The sequence below is a fragment of the Rhinolophus sinicus genome, linkage group LG01 (assembly GCF_036562045.2).
Source record: "Rhinolophus sinicus isolate RSC01 linkage group LG01, ASM3656204v1, whole genome shotgun sequence".
Lineage (NCBI taxonomy): Eukaryota > Metazoa > Chordata > Mammalia > Chiroptera > Rhinolophidae > Rhinolophus > Rhinolophus sinicus.
Window position 1 is genome coordinate 134,331,871 of NC_133751.1, and position 22,636 is coordinate 134,354,506.

The 22,636-nt window shown below is 39.2% G+C and overlaps 1 protein-coding gene across 1 annotated transcript in view; it reads left to right on the forward strand.

Moving 5' to 3' along the window:
• ARHGAP15 (Rho GTPase activating protein 15) overlaps window positions 1-22,636 on the forward strand; it is a 620,551-nt gene that overhangs the window by 553,514 nt on the left and 44,401 nt on the right. Inside the window, exon 13 of the mRNA XM_019735910.2 lies at window positions 3,349-3,454. Coding sequence (XP_019591469.1) covers window positions 3,349-3,454 — 106 coding nt within the window. The remainder of the gene's footprint in view (window positions 1-3,348; window positions 3,455-22,636) is intronic.

Below are 22,636 nucleotides of genomic sequence, written 5' to 3' on the forward strand. Positions count from 1 at the left end.
TGAGTATTGTGAAATGCCTGGCTACCATAGCAAGTGTATTGTCACCAGTTGGCACCGACTCAGTTCAAGTATTAGCACCTACATTTTGAATGCTCACTGCAGCCAGATAGTATAATTACTGCTGAAAATGAAAGGAGAACCAGACCCAGAATGAGCCTCAAAAAAAGGTGAAAGGTAAGGAAATGGGTGAACATTTACAGAGTACTTACTTTTTACTAGTCACTGTGCTAGGTACATTATAGACTACCTTGTTTAATCCATAAAACTGGCCTTTTAGATATTAGTCAAAGAAAATAAGAAGCTTATCCATGACCACACAGCTAATAAAAAGCTGTTACAGAATTCAAACCAAGGTCTGTCTATTCCAATTCATGCTCATGTCTTTGATTTGTTCACTTATTCTTTCTTCGTTCATTTAACCCATTATATGCCAGTATAAGGGCTGCCTAGCTTTAGAGGAAAACTCTTACTTTCATGGGAGAAATTAGCAGGCATTCAAGCCATGGAAATATTATGTGGAATGTTGTACAAATAGAATGTCTTAAGGGCAATGGCATATAGAAGAAGGAGAACTGACTCTGTCTAGGGAAGTTTATAATTTTTTTTTTTACCTCGTGGTTAAAGAGGCTAAGTGTAAGTTTTAATTCCTACCCAAGCACCATGATAGAGACCTTGAAAATTCAAATATTTTCAATTAAGCAACCCCAAACCCTTCTGAAACGCACCCTTGACTGGATCATACGTTCCTGAAAACTGAGGTTTGCTGGATATAATCATTTGGACCACTCCCTACTTATTGTCTGTCCAGCTTAATGTATGACTGCTACTTCTGTGGACCTTAATGGCAATTGATTGCTGTTTTGGAGACTCTGATGTTGACTTGATCATTACTATGGCCAGAGATTTCAGTAACATTAGAAAGGTCTCCTCTCCTCCCCTCCCCTCTCACCTCTTCTAATATCATGTTTATTGCCTGAACCAAGTGGTTCACAAGATCCTCAGGTAAATTCTACTACTAGCATGGGCTGCATCTTTGTATATAACCATTGGTGTATGGCATTAGCTTCAGATGGCTAGACACGAGGTATGCAAGTATCCCTAGGAGCTCTGTCCTGGGCATACCGTACCACTTCCTGAGTTTCTGGAATCCCAGAGGTGCCAACTGGTCTTATGAAGCATCACATTGTCTTACCATCATTAAGCTTCAAGGGATCTGTCTACTCATGTGGCAGAAAGATAATACAGCAACATCACTGTTGCCTGCTATGATGTTACAACTGGCTTTTCTTTTTTTTCTTTCCCTCTCCCTTTTGTCTCTTTTATTTGCAGTTGTCCAATCTATATTATGTTGGAACTCTTCTAAGAATAACTGCAATTTTGAAAGCTCTGACTGTGGGAGGTATTATTTATAGAACTTTGTGGTTTTAGGAGGAAGAAGACAAGCTTTCAAGCACCATTCTACTAGGAAGATTACCCCCCATCCCACTTTAGCCAAATACCATCTTCTTCAGGATATTTTCCTATAACTCCTTATAATTTCCATCACCCCCCTCCCCCCAGAGGTGCGTTAGAAAAACTGGCAGTTTCTGAATTAACTCTTTCTTACTCACTATATTGAGTTTATACACCTAGTAACAGGTGATTATGAACTGGAATTTGGGAAGCATGTTGTATTAGAAACTGTGTTTGGCTTTAGTATCAGAGAACCATGCATTAAGGTTTCAGTACCCAAGAGCTTATTTTCTTATGTTAAAGAAACGTAAAGACAGAGTACAGGACTGATCTGACGGCTCCAGCTGTGTGTTCCATTCTGCTTGACCTCAGTTCTCGAGGTCATCTCATGGTACAACTGTTCTGTCTACATTCTAAAGAGCAGAAAGGTAAAAAGACTAAAAAGCTAACTCAGCACCCTGCACATGGTCTCCCCAGAAGTCCCACATAATACTTTGACTTAAGTCTCATTGGCCAATCTTGGTCACATGGCCAGTCTAGCTTCCAAGGCAGCTGGGAAATGAACTCTTTTAGCTGGGTATATTGCCATTCCCTCAACAATGGGATTGTCTTGCTAAGGAACAAGAGAATGGGTGGGTGGGTGCCTTACACATTATTTTCTTATATATCATCTTTTACAGTGGCGACCTCTTTAGAATCATCAGGAGCTCTGTGCTAGAAGTTAAAGTATAAAAAGGAAAATCACCTAAATCAATATATATACAGTGTTTAAGTTCAATAAATATAAGTGTAGGCCCTCATTAAAGCTATGGTCAGATGCATTCCATAGTGCATTAAGTAGCTCAATTTTTATTATGCCATCCATGCCCATAAAGGAAAAAAAAAAAAAAAAAAGAAATGAAATGAAGGAAAGCAATTTATGTGGTATGGAGTTTTGAAGAACTTCCTATTTATTTAAAAATGTATATGACTAGGTTTTATACTTGCAATTTTTATTTTTGCACTTTCCTAATTTATAGCAAAACCAAAATATGTTAGGGAAAAATGATAGCATAAAAGTAATTTTAAAAATCCTTTACTCTTCCACAAAATCAAGCAAACAGAACATTGGTAATTGAATCAGATATGATGTGTGAGCTTGTGTGTGTTTTTCCTATTGCTGCTGTAACAAATTGCCACAAACTCAGTGGCTTTATACAATGCAGATCTATCACCTTACATTCCTGGAGGTCAGAAGATGGGAATTGTTTTCACGAGGCAGAAATCAAGGTGTTGGCAGGCCTGTTTTCCTTCTGAAGTTTCTATTTCCTTTCCTTTTCCAGTGTTTAGAGGCTGTCTTCATTCCTTGGCCCATGGCCCTTGATCACATAGCCATCTCTCCTGCTTCCTTTGTCACATCACCTTCTCTCTCTGACTCTGATCCTCTTGATTCCCTCTTAATCACCTTTGTGGTTACGCTCGGCCCACCCAGATGATCCAGCATAATCTCCCCATCTCAACATCCCTAATTTAATCACATGTGCCAAATCCCTTTTGCTGTGGAAGGTAACATATTTACAGGTTGCAGCAGTTAGGACATGGACACCTTTGCAAGGCCATTATTCATCCTACCATACCTTGTAAAATGGTAAAACACTTGTGAGAAGTACTGATTCAATACCTGATCTTAACAGGAAGATCCTTTCAGAGCCACAATGTGGCTGCTTTCATATTACCACGATCTAATTTAAAGTCAAAATGAAGCCACTTCGTGAAACGATGTTGACTATACCTCTTCCATTTGGCTGCTGAGTAGGACTTTAAGCTGCTAAGTCTTAGTCGGAAATTTCTTAAGAAAATTCCCGCATGTCCTTAGGAAATCTCATCCCTTCTCACGTTTGTTTTTCTTTTTTTCAGAAAAGCAAGATAACAACACAAGAATTGAAACTATGAAGTCTCTTGTACAAAAACTCCCTCCACCAAATCGTGACACCATGAAAGTTCTCTTTGGACATCTAACTAAGTAAGTTGTAAAGGTTTCTCATTGTGTCGTCATATACTTGTTTCCTAAATGAGTGACATTTCATTTCAAATCTCTAAGACAAGAGTTTCCAAATGCATCAATCTCAGATTTTCCTTTTTCACTGATGTAAGTCCTTCAGAAGCTAGAGAATGTATTAGAGTAGGAAGGAGAAGTTACAGAAGGAACTTTCTGAATGAATTTTATTTTTCCTGGCCTTTTCAACAAGCATATGTTTGTTGATTGATTGTCAGAACTGTAACCAGAGCCCTGCGATGGGCCATCTTTACTGTTTTATAGTATAATGGGAAGAGCATGAGATGATTCAGACACGAGTTCTAAACGCAGCCCTGCCATGTAGCAAGTGTTATGATCACAGATAAGTTAAACTCTCTGAAATTTGATTTCCTCATCTGTAAAATGTTAACTCAGATTAATATGGTGTCATCCATGTGAACAGCTAAGACTATTCCAAGCAGAAAAAATGCAAGTGTAAAAACCCAGAGGATCCAAAGAGATTGATGTATCTGAAAAGCAGAAAGTAGACCAGGATGGTAAGAACCTAGTGAACTGAGAGGATGGTGGTAGGAGTTGGGGTCACAAATATTAGATGGATGTCAGATCACATAGGTTCTCACAGGCCACAGTGAGAGATTTGTATTCCATTGTAAACACAATGAAGAACCACAAACAGAGCTAAATTTAGGGAGTATAAAAGATCACTCTGGCTGCCATGTGGAGAGTGGACTGCAAAAATGAGAGCTGGGAGACCTATTCAGAGACAACCTTAGTAGTCTAGGCAAGAGATAATGGTGGCTTGAGTGGTGCCCTTAAAGAAAGGAGGTGGGTAAGGTTGGATTTGCTGCTGGTTGGGATGGGGGGGAAGGAAAAGGAGAAATCAAATGTGCCTCGTAGGGTTCTGGCTTGAGCAAATGGAGAAATGGTAGTGGTACACAGATGGGTAAAACTGGAGGAGGAGAGATTGAATAGGAAGAACAGACTGGAGAGTTCCATTTTGGACCTGTTAAGTTTGAAATGACTGTTACTGATTTGCCCTCTGTTAACACCTTACTCAGATAAGGCAGACCTCAATGCAAGTGATGAGGTTTCAGCTTTCACCATATGCATATAGTAATGTTGAAGCCTGATAGAGTTTCAAATATATTGGTCAGCTTTGCCTTTGTGAGATTAAATTTCCTTAATCATCCGTTCCTTGGGTCAAGTCATTCCTACAGATCATTCAACTAGTTCATTACATGAATTTTAATTGTGAATGTAATATAAATAATTGCACACAAAAAATGTAAGCAACAGTGAAGAAAATTTGATTAAAAAGTGAAATTTGCCTACTTGTACCCTGCTGAGCAAAAGTAACTTTTATTTTTGTATATATCTTTCCAGACCTGTTTCTCAGCCTATACAAACATATGAGTGTATGGTTGTTTAATGCGTTAAAGGGCATCATACAGTATATATTATTCTGAAATACTTTGGAACTCATAGACAGACTTCAATTTCATTAGACAGACTTATCTGATTTTTTCCAGTGATGACATAGTCTTCTGCGGTATGGATAGTCCCTAATTTGCTTAACCAGTCACTGCATTAGGTAACATGCTTTAATCTAATTCATCATATTAGTTTCTTTCTCAGTTTACTCCCAGAGGGGAACCTATGTCAAAATTCAGAACATCCCTTGTTGTTATAATGTCCTTTCTTGTCACCTTCACATACTGGCTACAGTGGGAAACTGGTGTGATTTAGTGATAGGATCTTGTGCTTTAAAGAAACAGAAAGAGATCTAGAGTCAAATCTTTGTTCTATACTTTACTCCATTTATGCTCTCAAGCACATAAAATCGGATTAAATAATATCAACCATATATTGTGGTTATGAGAATTAAATGAGATAATGCATATAAAATGCCTGGCACGAGGTAAGCATTCCTCAAATGTTTAACTCTTTTCTCTTGGGATCCAGTCACACCATGAAAGGGGCTTCAAGTTACAAGTAAATACTGGAGTGCTTATCTCAGTAACTTTAACTGGACAAAGTCATAAAACAAATGGAAAAGGACACTCTTTAACGCTGTGGAATACCTAGTCTTGGAGATCTTGAGAAATATCAATTACTCTGTCTCCATTATTCCTCCTTTTTTTCCCCCCAACTGAAAGAACAGCTATAAGATGAAGAAGCTGAGAGTCAGCTAAATCCTCCTTTGGAAAAAGTAAAACACGCAGATGAGAATCCAGCCAATTAACAACCTTCGAAGGTTGAGAATCCTCCACCTTCATGCCCTACATCCCTAGTGTTAACAGTTAGTGCCTGATAGTGTTTCTTATATCTAAATTAATTTCCTAATTTTGTTAGAACTTTAATTCAATTCAGTAGAGATGAAAATAAATTTTTAAACTAAGATTAAGATCAGATTATTATATCGCCTTCACAGCATTCATGTGATTGGATTTTCCATTGTAGATGCAGAGAAAAGTGTTATTTGCTAGCCACCAACCTTTCTTGAGTGGTGTGACCATATTCAACCCTGCACTGATTTATAAACTGGGTTTAATTATGCACAAATGTGTGCACATGATTATATCTTGTTAAGCATTTCTTGCTACGTTTTTGATAAACAGCCAACCGTGGCATGTCATCAAAGCCTGAGAAGACTAAATAAGAAGATTGTTTAACGAGAATTTAAATATATTCATGTTTGAAAGAATCATTAGAATGTTTTCCTTAGTCTTGATGCATTTGGTAGTTCTTCAGAAAATCTACCATCAACACTTGTATGTAGTGTTTATTCCAAATTGTTGCAAATATATATATTTTGAAGTTTGTTTAGTGAGGGTCAGGGAATGTAATGAAGTGCCAAAAATTCCACTTGACCTACGTACTCTACAGCCAACAGAATAGAACTCCATTTTTGCAGAGCTCTGAGTTAAACATTCCCTTGAAAGCAGTGCAACTACCAACTGAGAAAGCTTAATACAGCACAGTTGGGCTAGAAGGTAAATGCAAGTTTTGGCCACAAAGGCAGAATTTTAAAAGGGTTGTGATTATATTAAGCATAAGCTTACACAATGGCTGCAGAGGCTAAATAGTCTCTGACTCCAGAGTCCTCATTCTTGATCAAACTCAAGGTCAAGTTCTATCCTTCTGCTATGATAGCTTAAGACCTGGAATTTAGAATGTTAGCTTTTCAAAATGCCATCAACTAGGAAACTTTATTAACAGCCACTTTCACAAATTGCCATTACAGTTCTAAGCACTGGAAGGTCCTGGGGTACCTGGGGAATCATCATATAGAGGGCAAGTTCTATCTCTATAACATATAACTGTCAAATGCATTTTCCTTTTAACTGCTTCTTTGGAAAGGCAGAGAGGCAAAGTGAAAATGAAGTTAATGGGAAGGAGGACCTGGAAAGACAAGGTTTACTTGCCTTGCTGATAGGTTGTAGTTGGAGGATGAAGCCAGGCAAAAGATTTGTATAAGAAATAGAGAACCATTGAAAATATCTCTGAAACAATTGCATGGGTGAACGAGATAGAAGGAAAAAGGAGACCAAGAGGCCATATGGGAGTTGTAGTTGGATTGGAATACTGAACATCAAATGGAAAGAAATGGTCCAAATCTGGAGACTTTTCAAAGAAAAACTCCACCTAGTTTTTATTTCTCTCATTTCTTTATCCTCCATCTCCAGTCAGCCATGGAGGGAAGTCTGAGGTTTCAGAGCTGGGTAACTGAAAAAAGTCCCTCTGACAATAATAAAAAAGCAGGAAGAGATACTGTTTAGAAGGGGGCACCCTTTTCTCTATTTTGCAAATGCAGAGAAGGAGAAGAGGAAAATGCGGTCATAGAAAACTAATGAAATAGGATGAATCCCATTTTGTCAGATGTGTATTGGATCAAGTCCTCTACATCCTGCTGGTGGGGACATCCCAACCAGCATGTTGGGACAGCCACCCATGGAATATGTGTCAAAAATGGAAACCTTTCAAATCTTCATACTTTTTGAGAGGTAATCTTAGTTCATGTCTGGAAAACACTGTGAAGATATTTGCTGGATGTTAATATTTCTTTCTTATTTATTTGTTGAATTACAAGAAGTTTTTTTCCCTCATGTGTTTCTTTTCCTCTTCTGCTAACAGTGTAGAAGGAGACACTGAACTTAAGAGAACAGGCTTTGGAGTTAGGCAGACTAGAATTTGAGTCTTGACTCTGCCACTTACTGGAGGTGTAACTTTGAATAAGCCACTTAACTCTGAGCTTTCATTTTATCATCTGTAAAGTAGAGATCATAACAGAACCTGTTTCTGTGATGAGGAGTCAATGAATAATCCTTTTAATAGCCCATATGAGGTCCTAGATAAACATTATACATTGACAGGTATTATTTTTGTAGTGAGAGATATATAAAATAACTTTTAATGACATAAATATAGGAAGAATTGCACAGGCTGGGTTGTCAAATTTCCTGGATTCCAGAAAATTCTTTATCTCACCACAGAATCTTTTCCCAAAACCAGTATCTATGCTGGCCTGACTCAGCCAGTTTCCACAGTCCCAATGTGGCTGTTTCCACATGTTTGACATACCATGTGACACTACCATGCCGTGCCCAATCCCTGTGTGAACTCCCCAGACCAATCCTTCTGTCACTAACTCTCCACCCATCTACCTGATTCACACCATGACCCATGTTCTCAGATTCAACTCTTTGCACCTTAAAAATGGGAGCTTGCTAAAATAAGCCGGTCTCGCTTACTCTTCAGCAGGTGTGAGGAGGTTGGAGGTAGACACAGGTCTTCCTGTGCTGCTCCCCCAGGGCGTCCTGTCACAGCAGTTTCCTAAGGACAGTTCTCTTGCTTGTTGTCTCACTTATCAGAATGTTTGTCACAGAGAGAGTTTCCTGCCAGGCAGCACAGCTCAGCGACTTTGTAGAAGCCTGGTTAGTGAGATATTTTGAAGCCCACAGGGCCTTATCCTATGCCTCAAACCCCCAGTGTAAACCCTCCTGAATCCTATCAAGTGCATATCCACCTAGAACCGGCACTGACCTTTAGAAGTTCTGGAATGCCTCTTGCTATCACTATCAGGAAGCTGTTCTAGCTATTGCTGAAGTCTTTTCCCCATTTTTATTTCCAGGATAAGAATAATATAATTACAGAAAATTTGGAAAATAAATACACAACTACAGAGCTAAATTACACTTGCTAGTGAGATTTACTTTGGGGCATGCATTCTGAAAGCCAAAACAATCCCAAATATTTGAGGGGTGGAGACATAAAAGAACATTCAATTCCCATGTAGGTATAGGTCTTTCAAAGAAAGTCCACTTGTTTGAAACACAGATGGCTTTTAGAGGTGACTTACAAAATAAAGCCACTCATTGACTTTTAAAAATAGCCTTGGAAGAATATATTTGCTGCAGATTTTTAGATGCAAATAAATATCCTTATAGGAGACTTGCACTTTGTAAAATAGGTGGAAAGGAGAGCTAAAAAATCTTCCCTTTTTCATTGACTCTAAGAACATCTTCCAGCTGTTCATAGAATTCCAAGGTGAAAAAATGATATGGCTGAATAGACAAATCTCATGGAAACATGCCAGTTGAATGCCTCATTGAAAGGCGAAACTGTTGAGCTGTGGCTATTTTGTGAGAGTAAACTGATATTTAAAGCTTCTCTGTGGTCTTCATGGATGTTAAATAAAATATTCTACAAAAGCATGTCAAAGGCAACTCAAATGATGATGACCTAGAAATATAAGGGTTGTATGAGGAAACAATGGTGAGGAAACAATTTGTCCACCCTGTCTTTAAAATAGCACAGTGGGCATTTCTGATATTTGGGGGAGAAAATGAGACATTGCTAAAGAGCGGACTGGAAAACCCATGAGTCCTGGCCTTTCTCTCTGGTCGTTAAAAGCAATAGCTGGTGAAGCTCTCTGCCTCCCGTCAGGCTTCTGAATGCTCAGCTCTGGTGTGCTTTGGAGCAGGCTGTGTTTTTCTATGCTGTCTTCTGGCACGCCACCCTTTTTCTGTGCACTTTGGTCTCTCACCCAACCACAATACCTGATATCCAACGACTCGCAGTCTGTGAGTATTTTTACTGGAAAATGAGGAACCTGTGCAAATTGTTATTTTCTTTTTTTTCTCTTTTTTTTTTTTTTTTCCTGAGGGACAGAGGCTGCAAGTTGTTTGAAATAAGCCAGAAGCCTAATAGCTCCTTTGCTTGTGTATTTGAAATGGCACCCTAATCACTTTGAAGAGCTAATGTACTTCCTATGGGCCTGAAATTTCTCAACTGGACTCCCGTGGCAGAGTTTGGCCTGGTAGTTAAGAAAATTAATTACTCTGATTGTGAGGATGAAGCAATAGTTCCCAACTCCCCGTAGTAATCATTAAAATGTCATCTACTTAGGAGACATCTTGGCACAGGATTTATAAGGTTTGTGAGCTGGGGACTAAGGTTCAATGATCCTTCCAGTGATGGATCCTTGTTCTGGAGAAGGCTTTTGGAGATAAGGTTTTTAAGACAGGAGTGAACTTATTACTTTAGAGCTTTCTATTTAACTTTTGAGTAGTAACATTAACCACTGAATAATGGGAAACAAAACAAAACTTAAAATGGTTACTACTCATCTATCACCATTTTGTCTGTTGTTAGTCATGGCCCAACCCATGGGGGTATTTCTCTCATAAGAGGTAAATTTTTTAAGCAGTCCCACCCTTCTCCACTGTGAATCTTGGCCTTTTACCTAATAGAAGAACCAAGAATTTGGAATCAGAAGACATAGGCTCAAGTCCCAGCCTCAGCCCTTAGAAACTGTACAACATTAAGAAAACCTTTTAATTTCTCTAACCCTCCATTTTGCTCATGTGTGAAATAGGTCAAATAAATTTACACTTGTGAAAGTGTTTATTAACTATAAAGTCATATCCACCCATTTCTTCAGGAAGTCTTAAATGAGTGACCACTGTACTCCAGGCACTGAACTAGCTCACAGGTTAGAAACTATGGCCTACAGACCACATCCAGTCTGCTGACTAACTGTTTTTGTCAATAAAGTTTTGCTGAAACACACACACACACACACACATACATACACACACCTAAACATTTATGTATTGCCAGTGGCTGCATTCATGCTACAATAGCAAGAGTTAGGTAACCGTAACAACTTGCACAAGGTCAAAAATATGTACTGTCTGACCCTTTACAGAAAAAGTTTGCTGTCCCCTCAACTTGATACTAGAAATAAAAAGAGGACCCCTACCCTCACGTATCCTATAGTTAGCTGAGGTAAATTAATAAACAGTTATAAAAAATATGGTGGCTAACATAAAACACTATGAGAGCACCAAGCAGGAGCTGAAGTTTAGCCTGGAGAAACCAAAGAATGCCTCCTAGAGGAGATGACAAAGGCTATCTTTACGGATGTCAGTTCTGCAGATAACAGGCCAGCTTTAAGCAGAGAATATTGTGTACACAGAGGCGTGGAGAGGAGAACTATGGTATGGGAAAGAAATGGTGAGCTCTCTGGAATGACTGGAGAATTAGAAAACGTAAACAATGTGGCACAACATAAGCTGAAAATGTAGTAAACTGCAGCTAAATCGCAAAGAACATTATGTGTTTTGATAAGGAATTTGAAATTCATTCTGTAAACATTAGGTAAATCACTGAAGGGTCTGAAGCAGAGATGAAGTGATGCAATTTGTATTTTTAAAGATCACAATATGTATAAGTGTGATAGTCTGTAGGAGGGCAACACTAGAGAGAGTGAAACCAGTTGAGAGGCTGGTATGATAGTCTGAACTGGAGATCCCAAACTAAGGGAGGTGGGGGTAAGGGAAGGGGGAGGGATGGATACAAGTGGTATAAAGCAGGTTGGTTCAACAGGAAAGTGCATGCAAGAAGTTAGGAAGGAGGAAGATTCCAGGATGGTATCCAGGTTCTGAACTAGCTGAGTGGTGGTTTCTTTAATTCACATAGAAGAAGGGACAAAATTGGAGACATGAAAGAAGTTGAAATTCTTTGGACATGATATGCTTTGGTCATTGCTTATATTTCATTAATGAAGTTGATTAAAGAAAAGAAATATATGTTGGAAATGCAGAAAAGATGATTGGGAGCTAGGTATGAATTTGGGAGTCATCAATTTGAAAATGGTAATGGGGTGAACATATGAATAGCCCCAAGGGATAGTGTGAAGAGAGAAGGGAGTTGAGGACAGATTCCTGGGGATGGCTAACACTCAAGGGGTTGGCAGAGAAAGAAACTGGGAAGAGAATCTGAGAATGGCATACATGGTGCTAGAAAGAAAACTTGGCAAGTGCACAGTTATTAGGTTGGTGCAAAAGTAATTGCGGTTGTTGCAATTTTTAACCTCTTAAACCGCAATTACTTTTGCACCAAACTAATATTATATGCTGTTGTTAAAACTATTACATCTACAGTGTATGAGGGTTCCTTTTTCTCCACAGCCTCTCCAACACTTGTTACTATTTGTCTCGATAGATGAATGGATAAAGAAGTTGTGGTATATACACACAATGGAATACTATTCGGCAGTAAGAAAAGATGATATAGGAACATTTGTGACAACATTGATGGATCTTGAGAGTGTAATGCTGAGCGAAATAAGTCAGACAGAAAAAGCAGAGAACCATATGATTTCACTGATATGTGGTATATGAACCAAAAACAACAAAAGAACAAGACAAACAAATGAGAAACAAAAACTCAGACACAGACAATAGTTTAGTGGTTACCAGAGGGTAAGGGGGGAAGGGGGTGGTAGACGAGGGTGAAGGGGATCAAATATTTGGTGATGGAAGAACTGACTCTGGGTGGTGAGCACACAATGGGATTTATAAATGATGTAATATAGAATTGTACACCTGAAATCTATGTAACTTTACTAACAATTGTCACCCCAATAAACTTTAATTTAAAAAAAGAAAGAAATTTAGATAATTTTATTAACCATTGTCACCCTAATAAATTTAATCAAAAAAGAAAAGAAAAAAAAACCTGTTACATCTACAAAGGAGGCCTAGAAAATTCTTGTAATTACAGGACATTGGACAGAATTTCTAGTGATAACTAGCTACTTGCATCTTTTAGCTCTTAAAAAGTCATAGGAATAAATATAATATTCTGGAAGAAAAAAATGTTATTTATAGCATAGTCAGAGCCTGAAAATATTGGTGAAGATGGGAATTACAAAGAAGTGACCTGTGCTTTCTGCCATTAGAGCAGAGGCTGTAGGAGGGCAGGAATTTCTGTCACTTCAATTCCTGCTATATCCCCAGAGCCTAGTACAGAGTCCCACACACTGGAGATGTTCAGTAATTTCTGTTGAACAAATGGAATCCCATGACTTCATTGAGCAAGAATATGAGATTCGAACAGCCAGTGATGGTTCCAGTTAACATCAACTGAAATCTTGGATACTTGATATACTTCAGACTAGGACTAGGAAATAATTCACTTTAAGGGTATTAGTTAGTAAGCTGTTCCTCTCAAATTTCTTTCTCCTCACCTGATATTTATCTGTTCATCATGATGAGGAGAAGAGCAGCTCTGACTATAAAAGAAGCAATATTCATATTAAGACTGCGTGTTCAGAGGCCCTGAGCACAGTGAAGAATGAATGCTAAAAGAGACTGAGCTTATGGAGGAAGCCTTGGTCAGGGAATCTGTGACCACCCATCTGTGTTGGAGCCTGTTAGATCAATCACTGCCATCCAGAGTGGGGTTGTCCATTCTCCTGATTTCTTGATTATATGGGACTTGTAACAGACCTTGGCATATAAAAACTTAGTTTTGTATCTTCTGTAATGACTCCCACTACGAAATTGAAGACTTTCTATTATTCCTGTCTCCTGTCAACCCCACTTCTCTGTCCATCATATTTTTCAGAACCAATATTGACTTCCGTAGCACTACCTTGAATTATTTAGCATTAGGGGATGAAAAAAAAGCACGCTGAGTACAAAAGCTTGACCTCCACGATGAGGTACACAAAGAAATTTGGTTCCCCTGTTTTATGGAGCAGAGACACAGCGAACTTCAAAGGGAAAGGGGGAAAAAAATCAACCAGACCTCAAGTCACCTGATTTCCAGTCCACTAGACCACACTCTGCTTTCCTGCCAATACCAATACTCCACTGTGTTTCCAGGGAAGAAGGAATGGTAAAACAAAGAGTGAGAAAGACGAGCCAACTGTGATAGAGGGACAGCCCCATCACTCAAATTCCCACCCCTGTTTTTTTCTTTAAATTCAACACCAGCTATGATCCCAGCTCTTTAAGTAAAATTACCTAACTAATTAGTAAACTGACTTTTCTTGGTGTCTTTCCTCTCTCTTTTCCTTTCTCCCTTCGCCCCTCCCTCATCATATTGTTTTCCACCTAAAGAGCATTGGGGAAAGTTTTATTTTTTAGGGGTCCTTTTCAAAAACAAGTTCCACGTCCACATTCATTAATGCATGCATCTGTGTGAGCAAAAATGCACGCTTAGAAAGAGGACGTTTTTCAAAAGACTGTGGTGGTTCTGCCTTTTACCACCTTCTCTCTCCTCTTTAAATGGAAAGCACTGAACCCAGATGCCCAACCACGGAAGATTCTCTTCCAGAAGCAGCATCTGGCTTCCTGGCAAGCCCTTCAGGCAAGTTGTTTGGGGAGCTTTGCAGTTGTCTCTCTGTCTGTCACGTGTATCAGATACCATGGCCTCTCTGGCTGGCATGTCCAGGCAGCTGCCAACTCCTTTCGGTTCACCTTTAATTCTGAGAACTAGTTCCCTCATTTTCATTTCTTACTGGACTAATTTTTCTCCCCACTGCCCATAAGAATTCCAGGACAAGACTGATGTCTCATTGCTGTTTGCCTCACTTCTTCTCCAGGCCTCTGTCTTTTGAACCCGAGTGAAATCCGGAGCCATTTAGCCCTTCATTAAAATAGGCTACTTTTAATAATATGTCTTCACCACTTCTTGTCAGCCTAGCTGCTTGTAAACTGTGGGGCTGTTCCCTGAAAAGAAAACAGAACATTCCATCGGCGTAATTTATTCTGATCTGTACACGAGACATGAAAGTGTCCTTGACATTTGTGTATTATTTAGTTAAATCGTATTGGCTCGCCACATCCTTGTCACACCACGAACAAAAGAGTGTTGCAGGACTGGAAAAGATGAGGCAACAAAGCAGCATTTACAAATAGCACCCACTTCAGGATACTAATTTTTAAAAGTAGCTTCATTTTTTTTGACCTGTTTATATATATATATATATATATATATATATATATATATATATATATATACACACACACACACACACACACACACACACACACACACACACACATATATATATGTTACTTGTGAAGAATTCTGTGGGGTTTTTTATGGATAATTGTGAAGAACACGGAGTCCGATGGTAGCCCACGCACCAGGAAGCCGTGACAAGGTGCTGACAAGTCCGGCAGCAGTACCCAGAATGCAGAGGAGAAAGCAGAAATTAGAGCTGCAGGGTGACATCCAGGAATAGTTAACACGGGGTAGCTGCACATTTCCATGTTGTTGGGCTTTTTTCTCCTCATGCAAGAAAAAGTGCATATTCTATGTGAGATTTCAGATCTCAAGACTGCATTGTCTAGGCTAAGAAAAGACTGGATGTTAGCAATAGACAGGAGGAAATCTCATAAATAATAATTGGGCTGTGGCCAAAGGCAGACTCAACCCACCCTTGACTTTAAGAGGCACACAACTAAAACCATCAGCTTAACTAGAATGAGAGCCTCTAGGGGACAAGGAAATGAGCTTAGGGACTGTTTGGATCAGAACACCGGGAAAATCTCCCTTGAAGCCAATTACATAACAGTAGGGCTCAAATTTAACATTAGAATTTTAAAGCATTTTATCTCTGCCTCAATGACATGTTTTTGGTCTGTAATTTTTCCTCAGGTTAATTTGTCAATATGTCCAAAAAGGAAGTTGAAAATACAGGCAGAACTTAAACGCTTTATATGAAATATTGCCCTTTGTATAGAGATTACTGTTTCTCACTTCCAGTCATTTCTTCTGTGTCATACATTCTTCTTAACCAGGCTATTTTCTCTTACATTGTCCCCTTTCTTTTTTTCTGCTTTTCTTCCCAATATCATCCTCCTCCTCAGATTCCTTCCTCCAGCCTTCACTCTGAGAACTCTCTTCATCTTCAAAGCATTGTTACCTACCTACATCATCCATTGTCCATTTATGCATGATACAAATACATAAGGAATGCTTACCATGATAGACACTGAGCAGGAAATGAAGACAGTTTTACCAGGATAACAATAAACCCCTAGGACCTGGGAACCTTATTCAGTTCTGTTATCTACCTTCCTGCCTGCTCTGGGAATGTTCACATTCCTCAATCTCAATCTCACTCTCACTTCCCCACTTTTTGTCTCTAGCCCCTCCTCTTCTCACTGGTATTGGCAAGTCAGCCTCTCTGTTACAGATATTCAGTTAGTCCATCCATGTGATTGAGGAAATCCCTGCTCTTCTTTTCTTTCCCATTCTCAAAGACACAAGTACAACACTTTAGGACAGGTCCATGGCTGAGAGTAGACGAGACATAGGTGCGGGCACGTGGGCACTAAAACTGCTTTTCTTCCTGTTCTCCATGAACTGAAAGTCAATATACACTTCTTCAAAGTAGTCTTCCCTTTATCACTTTTGTTCATTTATTCACTCACTTAATTCATTCATTCAATGGTAAAAGAAATTACCCTTGCCCTAACGGAATTTTTACCTAATCAATTTGAGTCTCTGTGCTTGGACATCAAAACAGAATAAATTTACTCACAGGATGAAAAGACATGCAAAGTAATACTTTACTGCAATTTGTTTTTTTTTTCCTTTTGAACACTTTTTTGGTAGTCGTTTCACATCCTAGAAAAATTCTACTCTTAAACGCATCTCTTCTCTGATTAGACCACAACTCTGTCATCTTGGCTCCCTGTTTACCCATCTTTTCCCATTTTTCTTTCATTTCCAACTACCATTCCAGACCATAAGTGTTTCCCTGGTACTGACCTTTGAGTCATCAGAAAGGGATTCCATTCACTCCCCTGGTGCTACATTTTCTGTTTAGGGTCCGACATGCCCCCACCCACCCCAGAGATAGGCATTTACGGGTAGTTTCCATACTCTGCTATATTTTTCTAATTAGTGAGAAAGGGGAAATAAAATGCATGCCCTGTTCTTCTAACCTCAGTCTCCATTCACATCACACTGAAAATATCCAATTCCTAGAGTGCCAGACTCATAAAGTAATGTATACTTCCCTGGCAATCCCAAGAATTTACCCCTCGTCTTAGCAGAGGAAGGCCTATTTTATCCAACCATCGCCACCTTTGTGCTATTCTCTCCATGAGATTCCTATCCAATGCCCTATAATTGGCTAGGTAGGCCTAGAAGCAAGTGGCTATATAGGGAAAGGAAATGTTCACTGTCCCACTCTTGGAATTTCTGATCCCAAAACACTTTTATCCAGGAAATGGTAATATAGGAGAAAACAGGTATATGGTTGTGTGTGGGATTGTGGGAGGTGGAAATAGTGAGGGTTGGAGGGAGTTGGCCAGAGAGATACATTTTCTTCATCACGACGCAGCCACCTGAAAAACACCAGCTAATTAGCAGTCTGTAGCCACAAAACACAGCAGTTTAGTACAAGAAGTGAACAATACTTTACCTAATTGAAACTACAGAGCAGACTTAGGTAGATTGCATGCAATTACACAGATTGGAAGTCAGCCAGGACACTGAGGTTAACAACGCCTTCTCTCTCAAAAAGCACCACGGGAACTTTAATGACCACAAGTGGTAAGGGCTGTCATCCTGCAGCCCATCCAAAAGGCCTCACCTCTCACAACCCAGAAGAGCTTAATGTTGTCAACTAATTGACTGGAAAAAAGAGTGCCCTCTATTGGTGCTATGTGACCAATTCACCATTCTCAGGAACTGGGCTTTGAGCCACTAAAGTGGAGGGGGGATTCAAATAATGGAAGACATCCAGGGGGTCGAGTGGTGGACAATGGGGACTATAGGGGCTCTTCTGCCTTCTAATCCCATGGTTAGCACTACTGCCACCTAAGCATTGCAGAAAGTTCAGGTTTTCTCAAACTTTAATGTGCTTACAAATCAAATTGCCTCAGTATGTTGTTTAAAATGGAGATTCTGATTCAAGAGGTCTAGGATGGGGACTGAGATTCCACATAGAGAACAAGCTCCCAGGTTCTGGTTGTCAGGGAACCACATTTTTCAGGAGGCAGTTCTTACAAGGAAGAGGGAAGACGTTCTCTGTGAACCAAGGGAGTAGAGACTGGGCAAAGAGAAAGAGAACTGTAAAATGAGATTTAACACCCAGGATAATCAGATTCACTTTAATCTGATCCAGGAACAAAAGGAAGCAGAAACATGGAGAGTCTAAAATAATAAATAATACAAGCCACTCCTAAAATCCACTCTTAAAATGGCTTTTTCTGTTGTGTGGGGGGTGGGGGTGGGGTGAAAGCACAGAATTTGGTCCCTGAACATGTTTTATAGATGAGATGCCAACTCTTAACAGTGGTAGTATTCTCACTCATCGGTTAGTGTTGTGGCAGAGACACACCAGCCCATAGCAGTCTGTGATGACCTTCCAAGAACAAAACTCTGTCTTTCAAGATGGTTAAGAGAAGACAAGATGGCAGAATGCAGACCTTTAAAGTTTGACCAATGGACAGTGAAGGGATTTCAAAGATTTGTAAAATACAATCAGGGTTGCCGAAAAACATCAAAGAATGGGCCATTTTTTAGCTTATATTATGCAAACTTAGTTTATTGTTGTGTGTTATGGAGGCTTTCATGCTAAAGCTTGCATGTAACATTAAAGGCTTAATTATTGGTTGGATTAATTATTATATTCTTTATCTAGTTACTTTCTAAGTGCTTTTTGTACTTATATCTACATTTTGTGTGACTTTTTAATGATAGAATTTATTTTAGGTATATGGAAAGAAACACACACACACATACTCACGTGCATGCGTACACACACACACACACGCTTAAAAACTATAACCTAATTAATCCCTGGTGAAAGCAGTATTGGTTCCTATGTTCAGACATGCTATAAACTAGATAAGGCTGGAGTTTAAATATACATTTATCCTAATATACAGCTCATCAGTATAGCTGCAAAAATGCTATTACTTGCCAAATATATATAAATTTAAGATATCATTCAAAATATATCACTCGAAGTGTTCAACTATCTAAAGCCAGCACAGTGAAGTACATATACAAGAAGGAGAAGAATATAAGCATCAATCAATGGATCAACAGTATCTATCTGTGGAGTGCCTACTCTGTGCTCCATATGACACTGGGGAGAGTTGGGAAGATTAAAAAAAAAAGTATAAGGTTCTGCCTTTGCAGAGCTACTAATCTAAGGGGGGGCAAAGAACTTAAGAATAAAACAGTACAGAATAATTGACTGTTAAACAGTATATACAAGGAGAAATAGACTAAAATCATTGAGAGGTCTCCAATGAAGTTAGGTTTTGAAGCACAGATGGGATTTGGGAAGCACAGCGATGTTCTATGAGTCAGCTTAAGAAACGCCAAGGGAAGCCCGGATGTGGCCGCGAGCAGCCTGTGCTGATCAGGGAACAAAGGGGAAGGAGAGCCCAGGTGCAGGGAGGAGGCAGGTTCTGGATGGGGCTGGGCAGAAAAACTGGAATCTGATGTCTCAGGTCATAGGGAACCAAGACAGGTTATAAAGCAGTAGAAGACTGTAAGTTTTGCTTTTGTTTTTATTTTAAGTATTTCAATTTATCACATGGTCATATGTAAAATGGATTTGGGGATGAAGGCACTTAAGAAGGAGGCTGGAACCAAGCTGGAAATGGCAGTTGTCTCAGCATGACTAGAGAGCAGTTATTCCCGCATTGGCTGTGGAGCTCCTCCTGTGGGAAGGGAGGAGTTCCTAGAGAGACATTAAAGGAAGTCAAGAGAATTTGCTGATAGGTTTGATGTTATGGATGCATAACTGGAAAGAGTTTGAGGCGATGCCAGGGTGTCCAATTTGTAGACTAACTAGAGTAGAAATGTCACTCATAGAAACTGGGTCATCGATAGACTTTGAGCACCAAGTTTGTGTCAGGCATTGTTCTAGCCACTTATGATACATAGATTAAATGGAACAGAAACCCCCTTTGCCCTCATGGAGTTTACATAATAAACATAATATATATAACATAAACAAATAAATCTAATAAACGTAATGAACAAGGAAATTCTGTAGCATAATGGAAGGTACTGGCTGCTGAGGAGCTAGAGAAAACGGGCAGGTTAGAGGAACCAAGAGTGCTGTGGGGGTAATTTGCAGTAATAAATTGGGTTTTGGGGGAAGCAGGTGAAATTTGAGAAAAGATATGAGGAAGCGGAGGGAGTTCGTGAAGTGGTTAGCTACCTGGAGTCAAAGCATGCCAGGCAGAGAGAATATCTAGAGTCTCGGGGTCTCGGAGCTACAGCAAAGCAAGGAAGCCAGTATGGCTAAAGCCGAAGGAGGGAGGGGAGAGGAGGGGCGGAGTCACACCGTTGGCAAGGCCAGATCACATAGGGCCTTGGGGGCCATGGTGAGGAATTGTCTCTTGCTCTCAGTTCAAAGAAAGGGGGAGCCAGTTCTGGAGTTTGGAGCAGGAATGACATGAACTGACTTCAGTTTCAAAAGGATTACTGTGTTGAGAATATATTCACGAAGAATAGGAAAACCAGCTGGAGAACTATGTAAATTATTCAGTCATCAATCTAATTAGAAAGAATTATTTGTGGGTGGAAAGTGCCTCACACGTTTGTCTGATGGATTGAGAGAATGTAAAGAACTGGATTTCAGCTCCAGCTTGGGTATAAACTTCCCGAATAACTTTAGGCCTGCACTTCACTTCTCAGCCACAGATTTATCGTCTTTAACATAGGAATAATGCTTAACTTTACCCACCTTGTAGTGTGTGTGTGTGTGTGTGTGTGTGTCTGTGTCTGTGAAACCTAATGAGATAAAGAGAGTGAAAGGCAAGAATATCTACAGTTATTAGAATCTAACACAATTAGAAATTCAAACAGAGAGTCCAGCCCACATATTTGATATTTTACTGAATCCAAGAGGGATCCAAGTGAAAAAAACACTGGATTCAGGACCTAAAGACCTGTTTGTGCCCTGAGTTGGTGACTCCTTAATTGAATAACACAGCTTCTCAGTGTCAGTTTTCTCTTCTGTATTAAAGGAGATTACAATACCTATACCTCAAAGTACATGTAAATAAAAACCCATTGTAAACTGTAAAGCACCAAAGAGATGAAGGCCCTCCTCCCCACAAGCTCCTTCTACAACCATAGACAGCTCTACTCAGCTTGTTGCAAACTTGCAATTAATCCTTTCCTCATATACAGGCTAACTGTAATTCCTTGAGGGCAGGAATCATTTCTTCCTGGATTTTGTACTCGCACAGTCTAGTGCAACAAGAGGCATTTAACAAATCATTTTAGCAAGCGTGTAAGTAAAGTATGATGTTAAAGGCGAAATATAGATTTGAACTTTAGTTTTTTAGGGGAACTACTTCAAATCATGAAAATAGATGCATCTGCCAAGAGAGTTCAGAGCCTGAAGAGAGTGGATGGAGTTAAACACCACTTCAGGGACAAGCACAGTCAGAATCACTGACCAGCAAAGGGAGGAAAAGTAGAAAGTCAACAGATATCTCAGAATCATCGGCATTTTACAAAAACCTGAAGAATATCATCAAATAGCATGACTCAATAAATAACTTCCACTCCAAAAGGATCCAACCAAATTTCAATTAGCTGTCATCTCACCAGTCAGAAATCTCTAATAACTACCCATTTATCTAATAACCTTGCTCTAGCACAGAGATAACACAAGTTCCTAATGAGAGCTTCAAGATTCAAAAGTCCCTTGTAAATTATCAAAGGATGATAACATTGTGTTTGTTGTAATTTTAATATTAATTGTGTTGTTTGATTACTGCTAATAGACATATGATAATATAATGTGTTTTTTACCAGGGCATTGACTTAATCAGAACCTTATACTCCCCAGGCCTTCTGAGTAAAAGAAGTTTACTCAGAATGAAGGAAAATTGCATATAAAACCATTTTCCCAGTCTGTTTCTTAAGTACTTACTTACCAGGCCATCTTGCAATATACCTAGCCAATAATCTCCATCTCCTCTCCAGAGCCCAGTGTTTTTCTGTCTTTTTAACTGACATTTTGGAATTCACCTGAAAACACCAACAATTTGCCAAGACAAAACTTGGCCTGTGGAGAAGACACCATATTCAACTCCAATCTGGAAAAAAACAATGTACTCAGTTGTGTGTGTGTTTTTTCCTTTCTTTCCTTTTCATTATGATCTTAACATTTATTTTAATCATTATCACAATTTCAGGATTATAACTCAGTCCTAGGAAAACTGGCTTCTAGGCAATAAAGAGATAAGACCAGAAAGTTTACTCTCTGTGCCCTATTTCAATCCCTTCCTCCCTGTGGTACCACACAATGAATAATGCCTTAGACATAGTTTTTGCAATGCTAATATTTGAACAGTAAAAGATACCTTAAGACCTTCATCAAGTTTTTTTAAGGCCTCATTTAATGTCAGTGTCAAGGTTCTGTGAGGAATAATTAATAAAACAAAACAAGGTCTATATGCCCATCGATTGCCAGGGGATTTATGCAGGTAACTCATTAATGCCGCAGGGGGTTCTGCATGTAAATCCCGAAGCCTCAATAGGGAAATGGGACCCAATGATTTTTTCCTCCTATAAAAAACACAAACAATGACAAGTATAAAAGAAGATAACCTGAATATCTATACAAATGGCTATATGGCTTGTAAAAGTTTTCCATTTACATCCTGTCACCTCTTCTTTTCACATGTATAAAAGATGGGACAATTATTTCGACAAACCTACCCATATAAATCAGCGCAGTTTTGCTGCAGGAAGACTGGGTGTTTAAGGCATTTAATATTTCAGCATTGCCAGATTATCACCAGGATCCATTTCTCTTTGTGGTCAAGTGCATGATTAGCACTGTGACAGGATATTGGCCATTTTCGTATG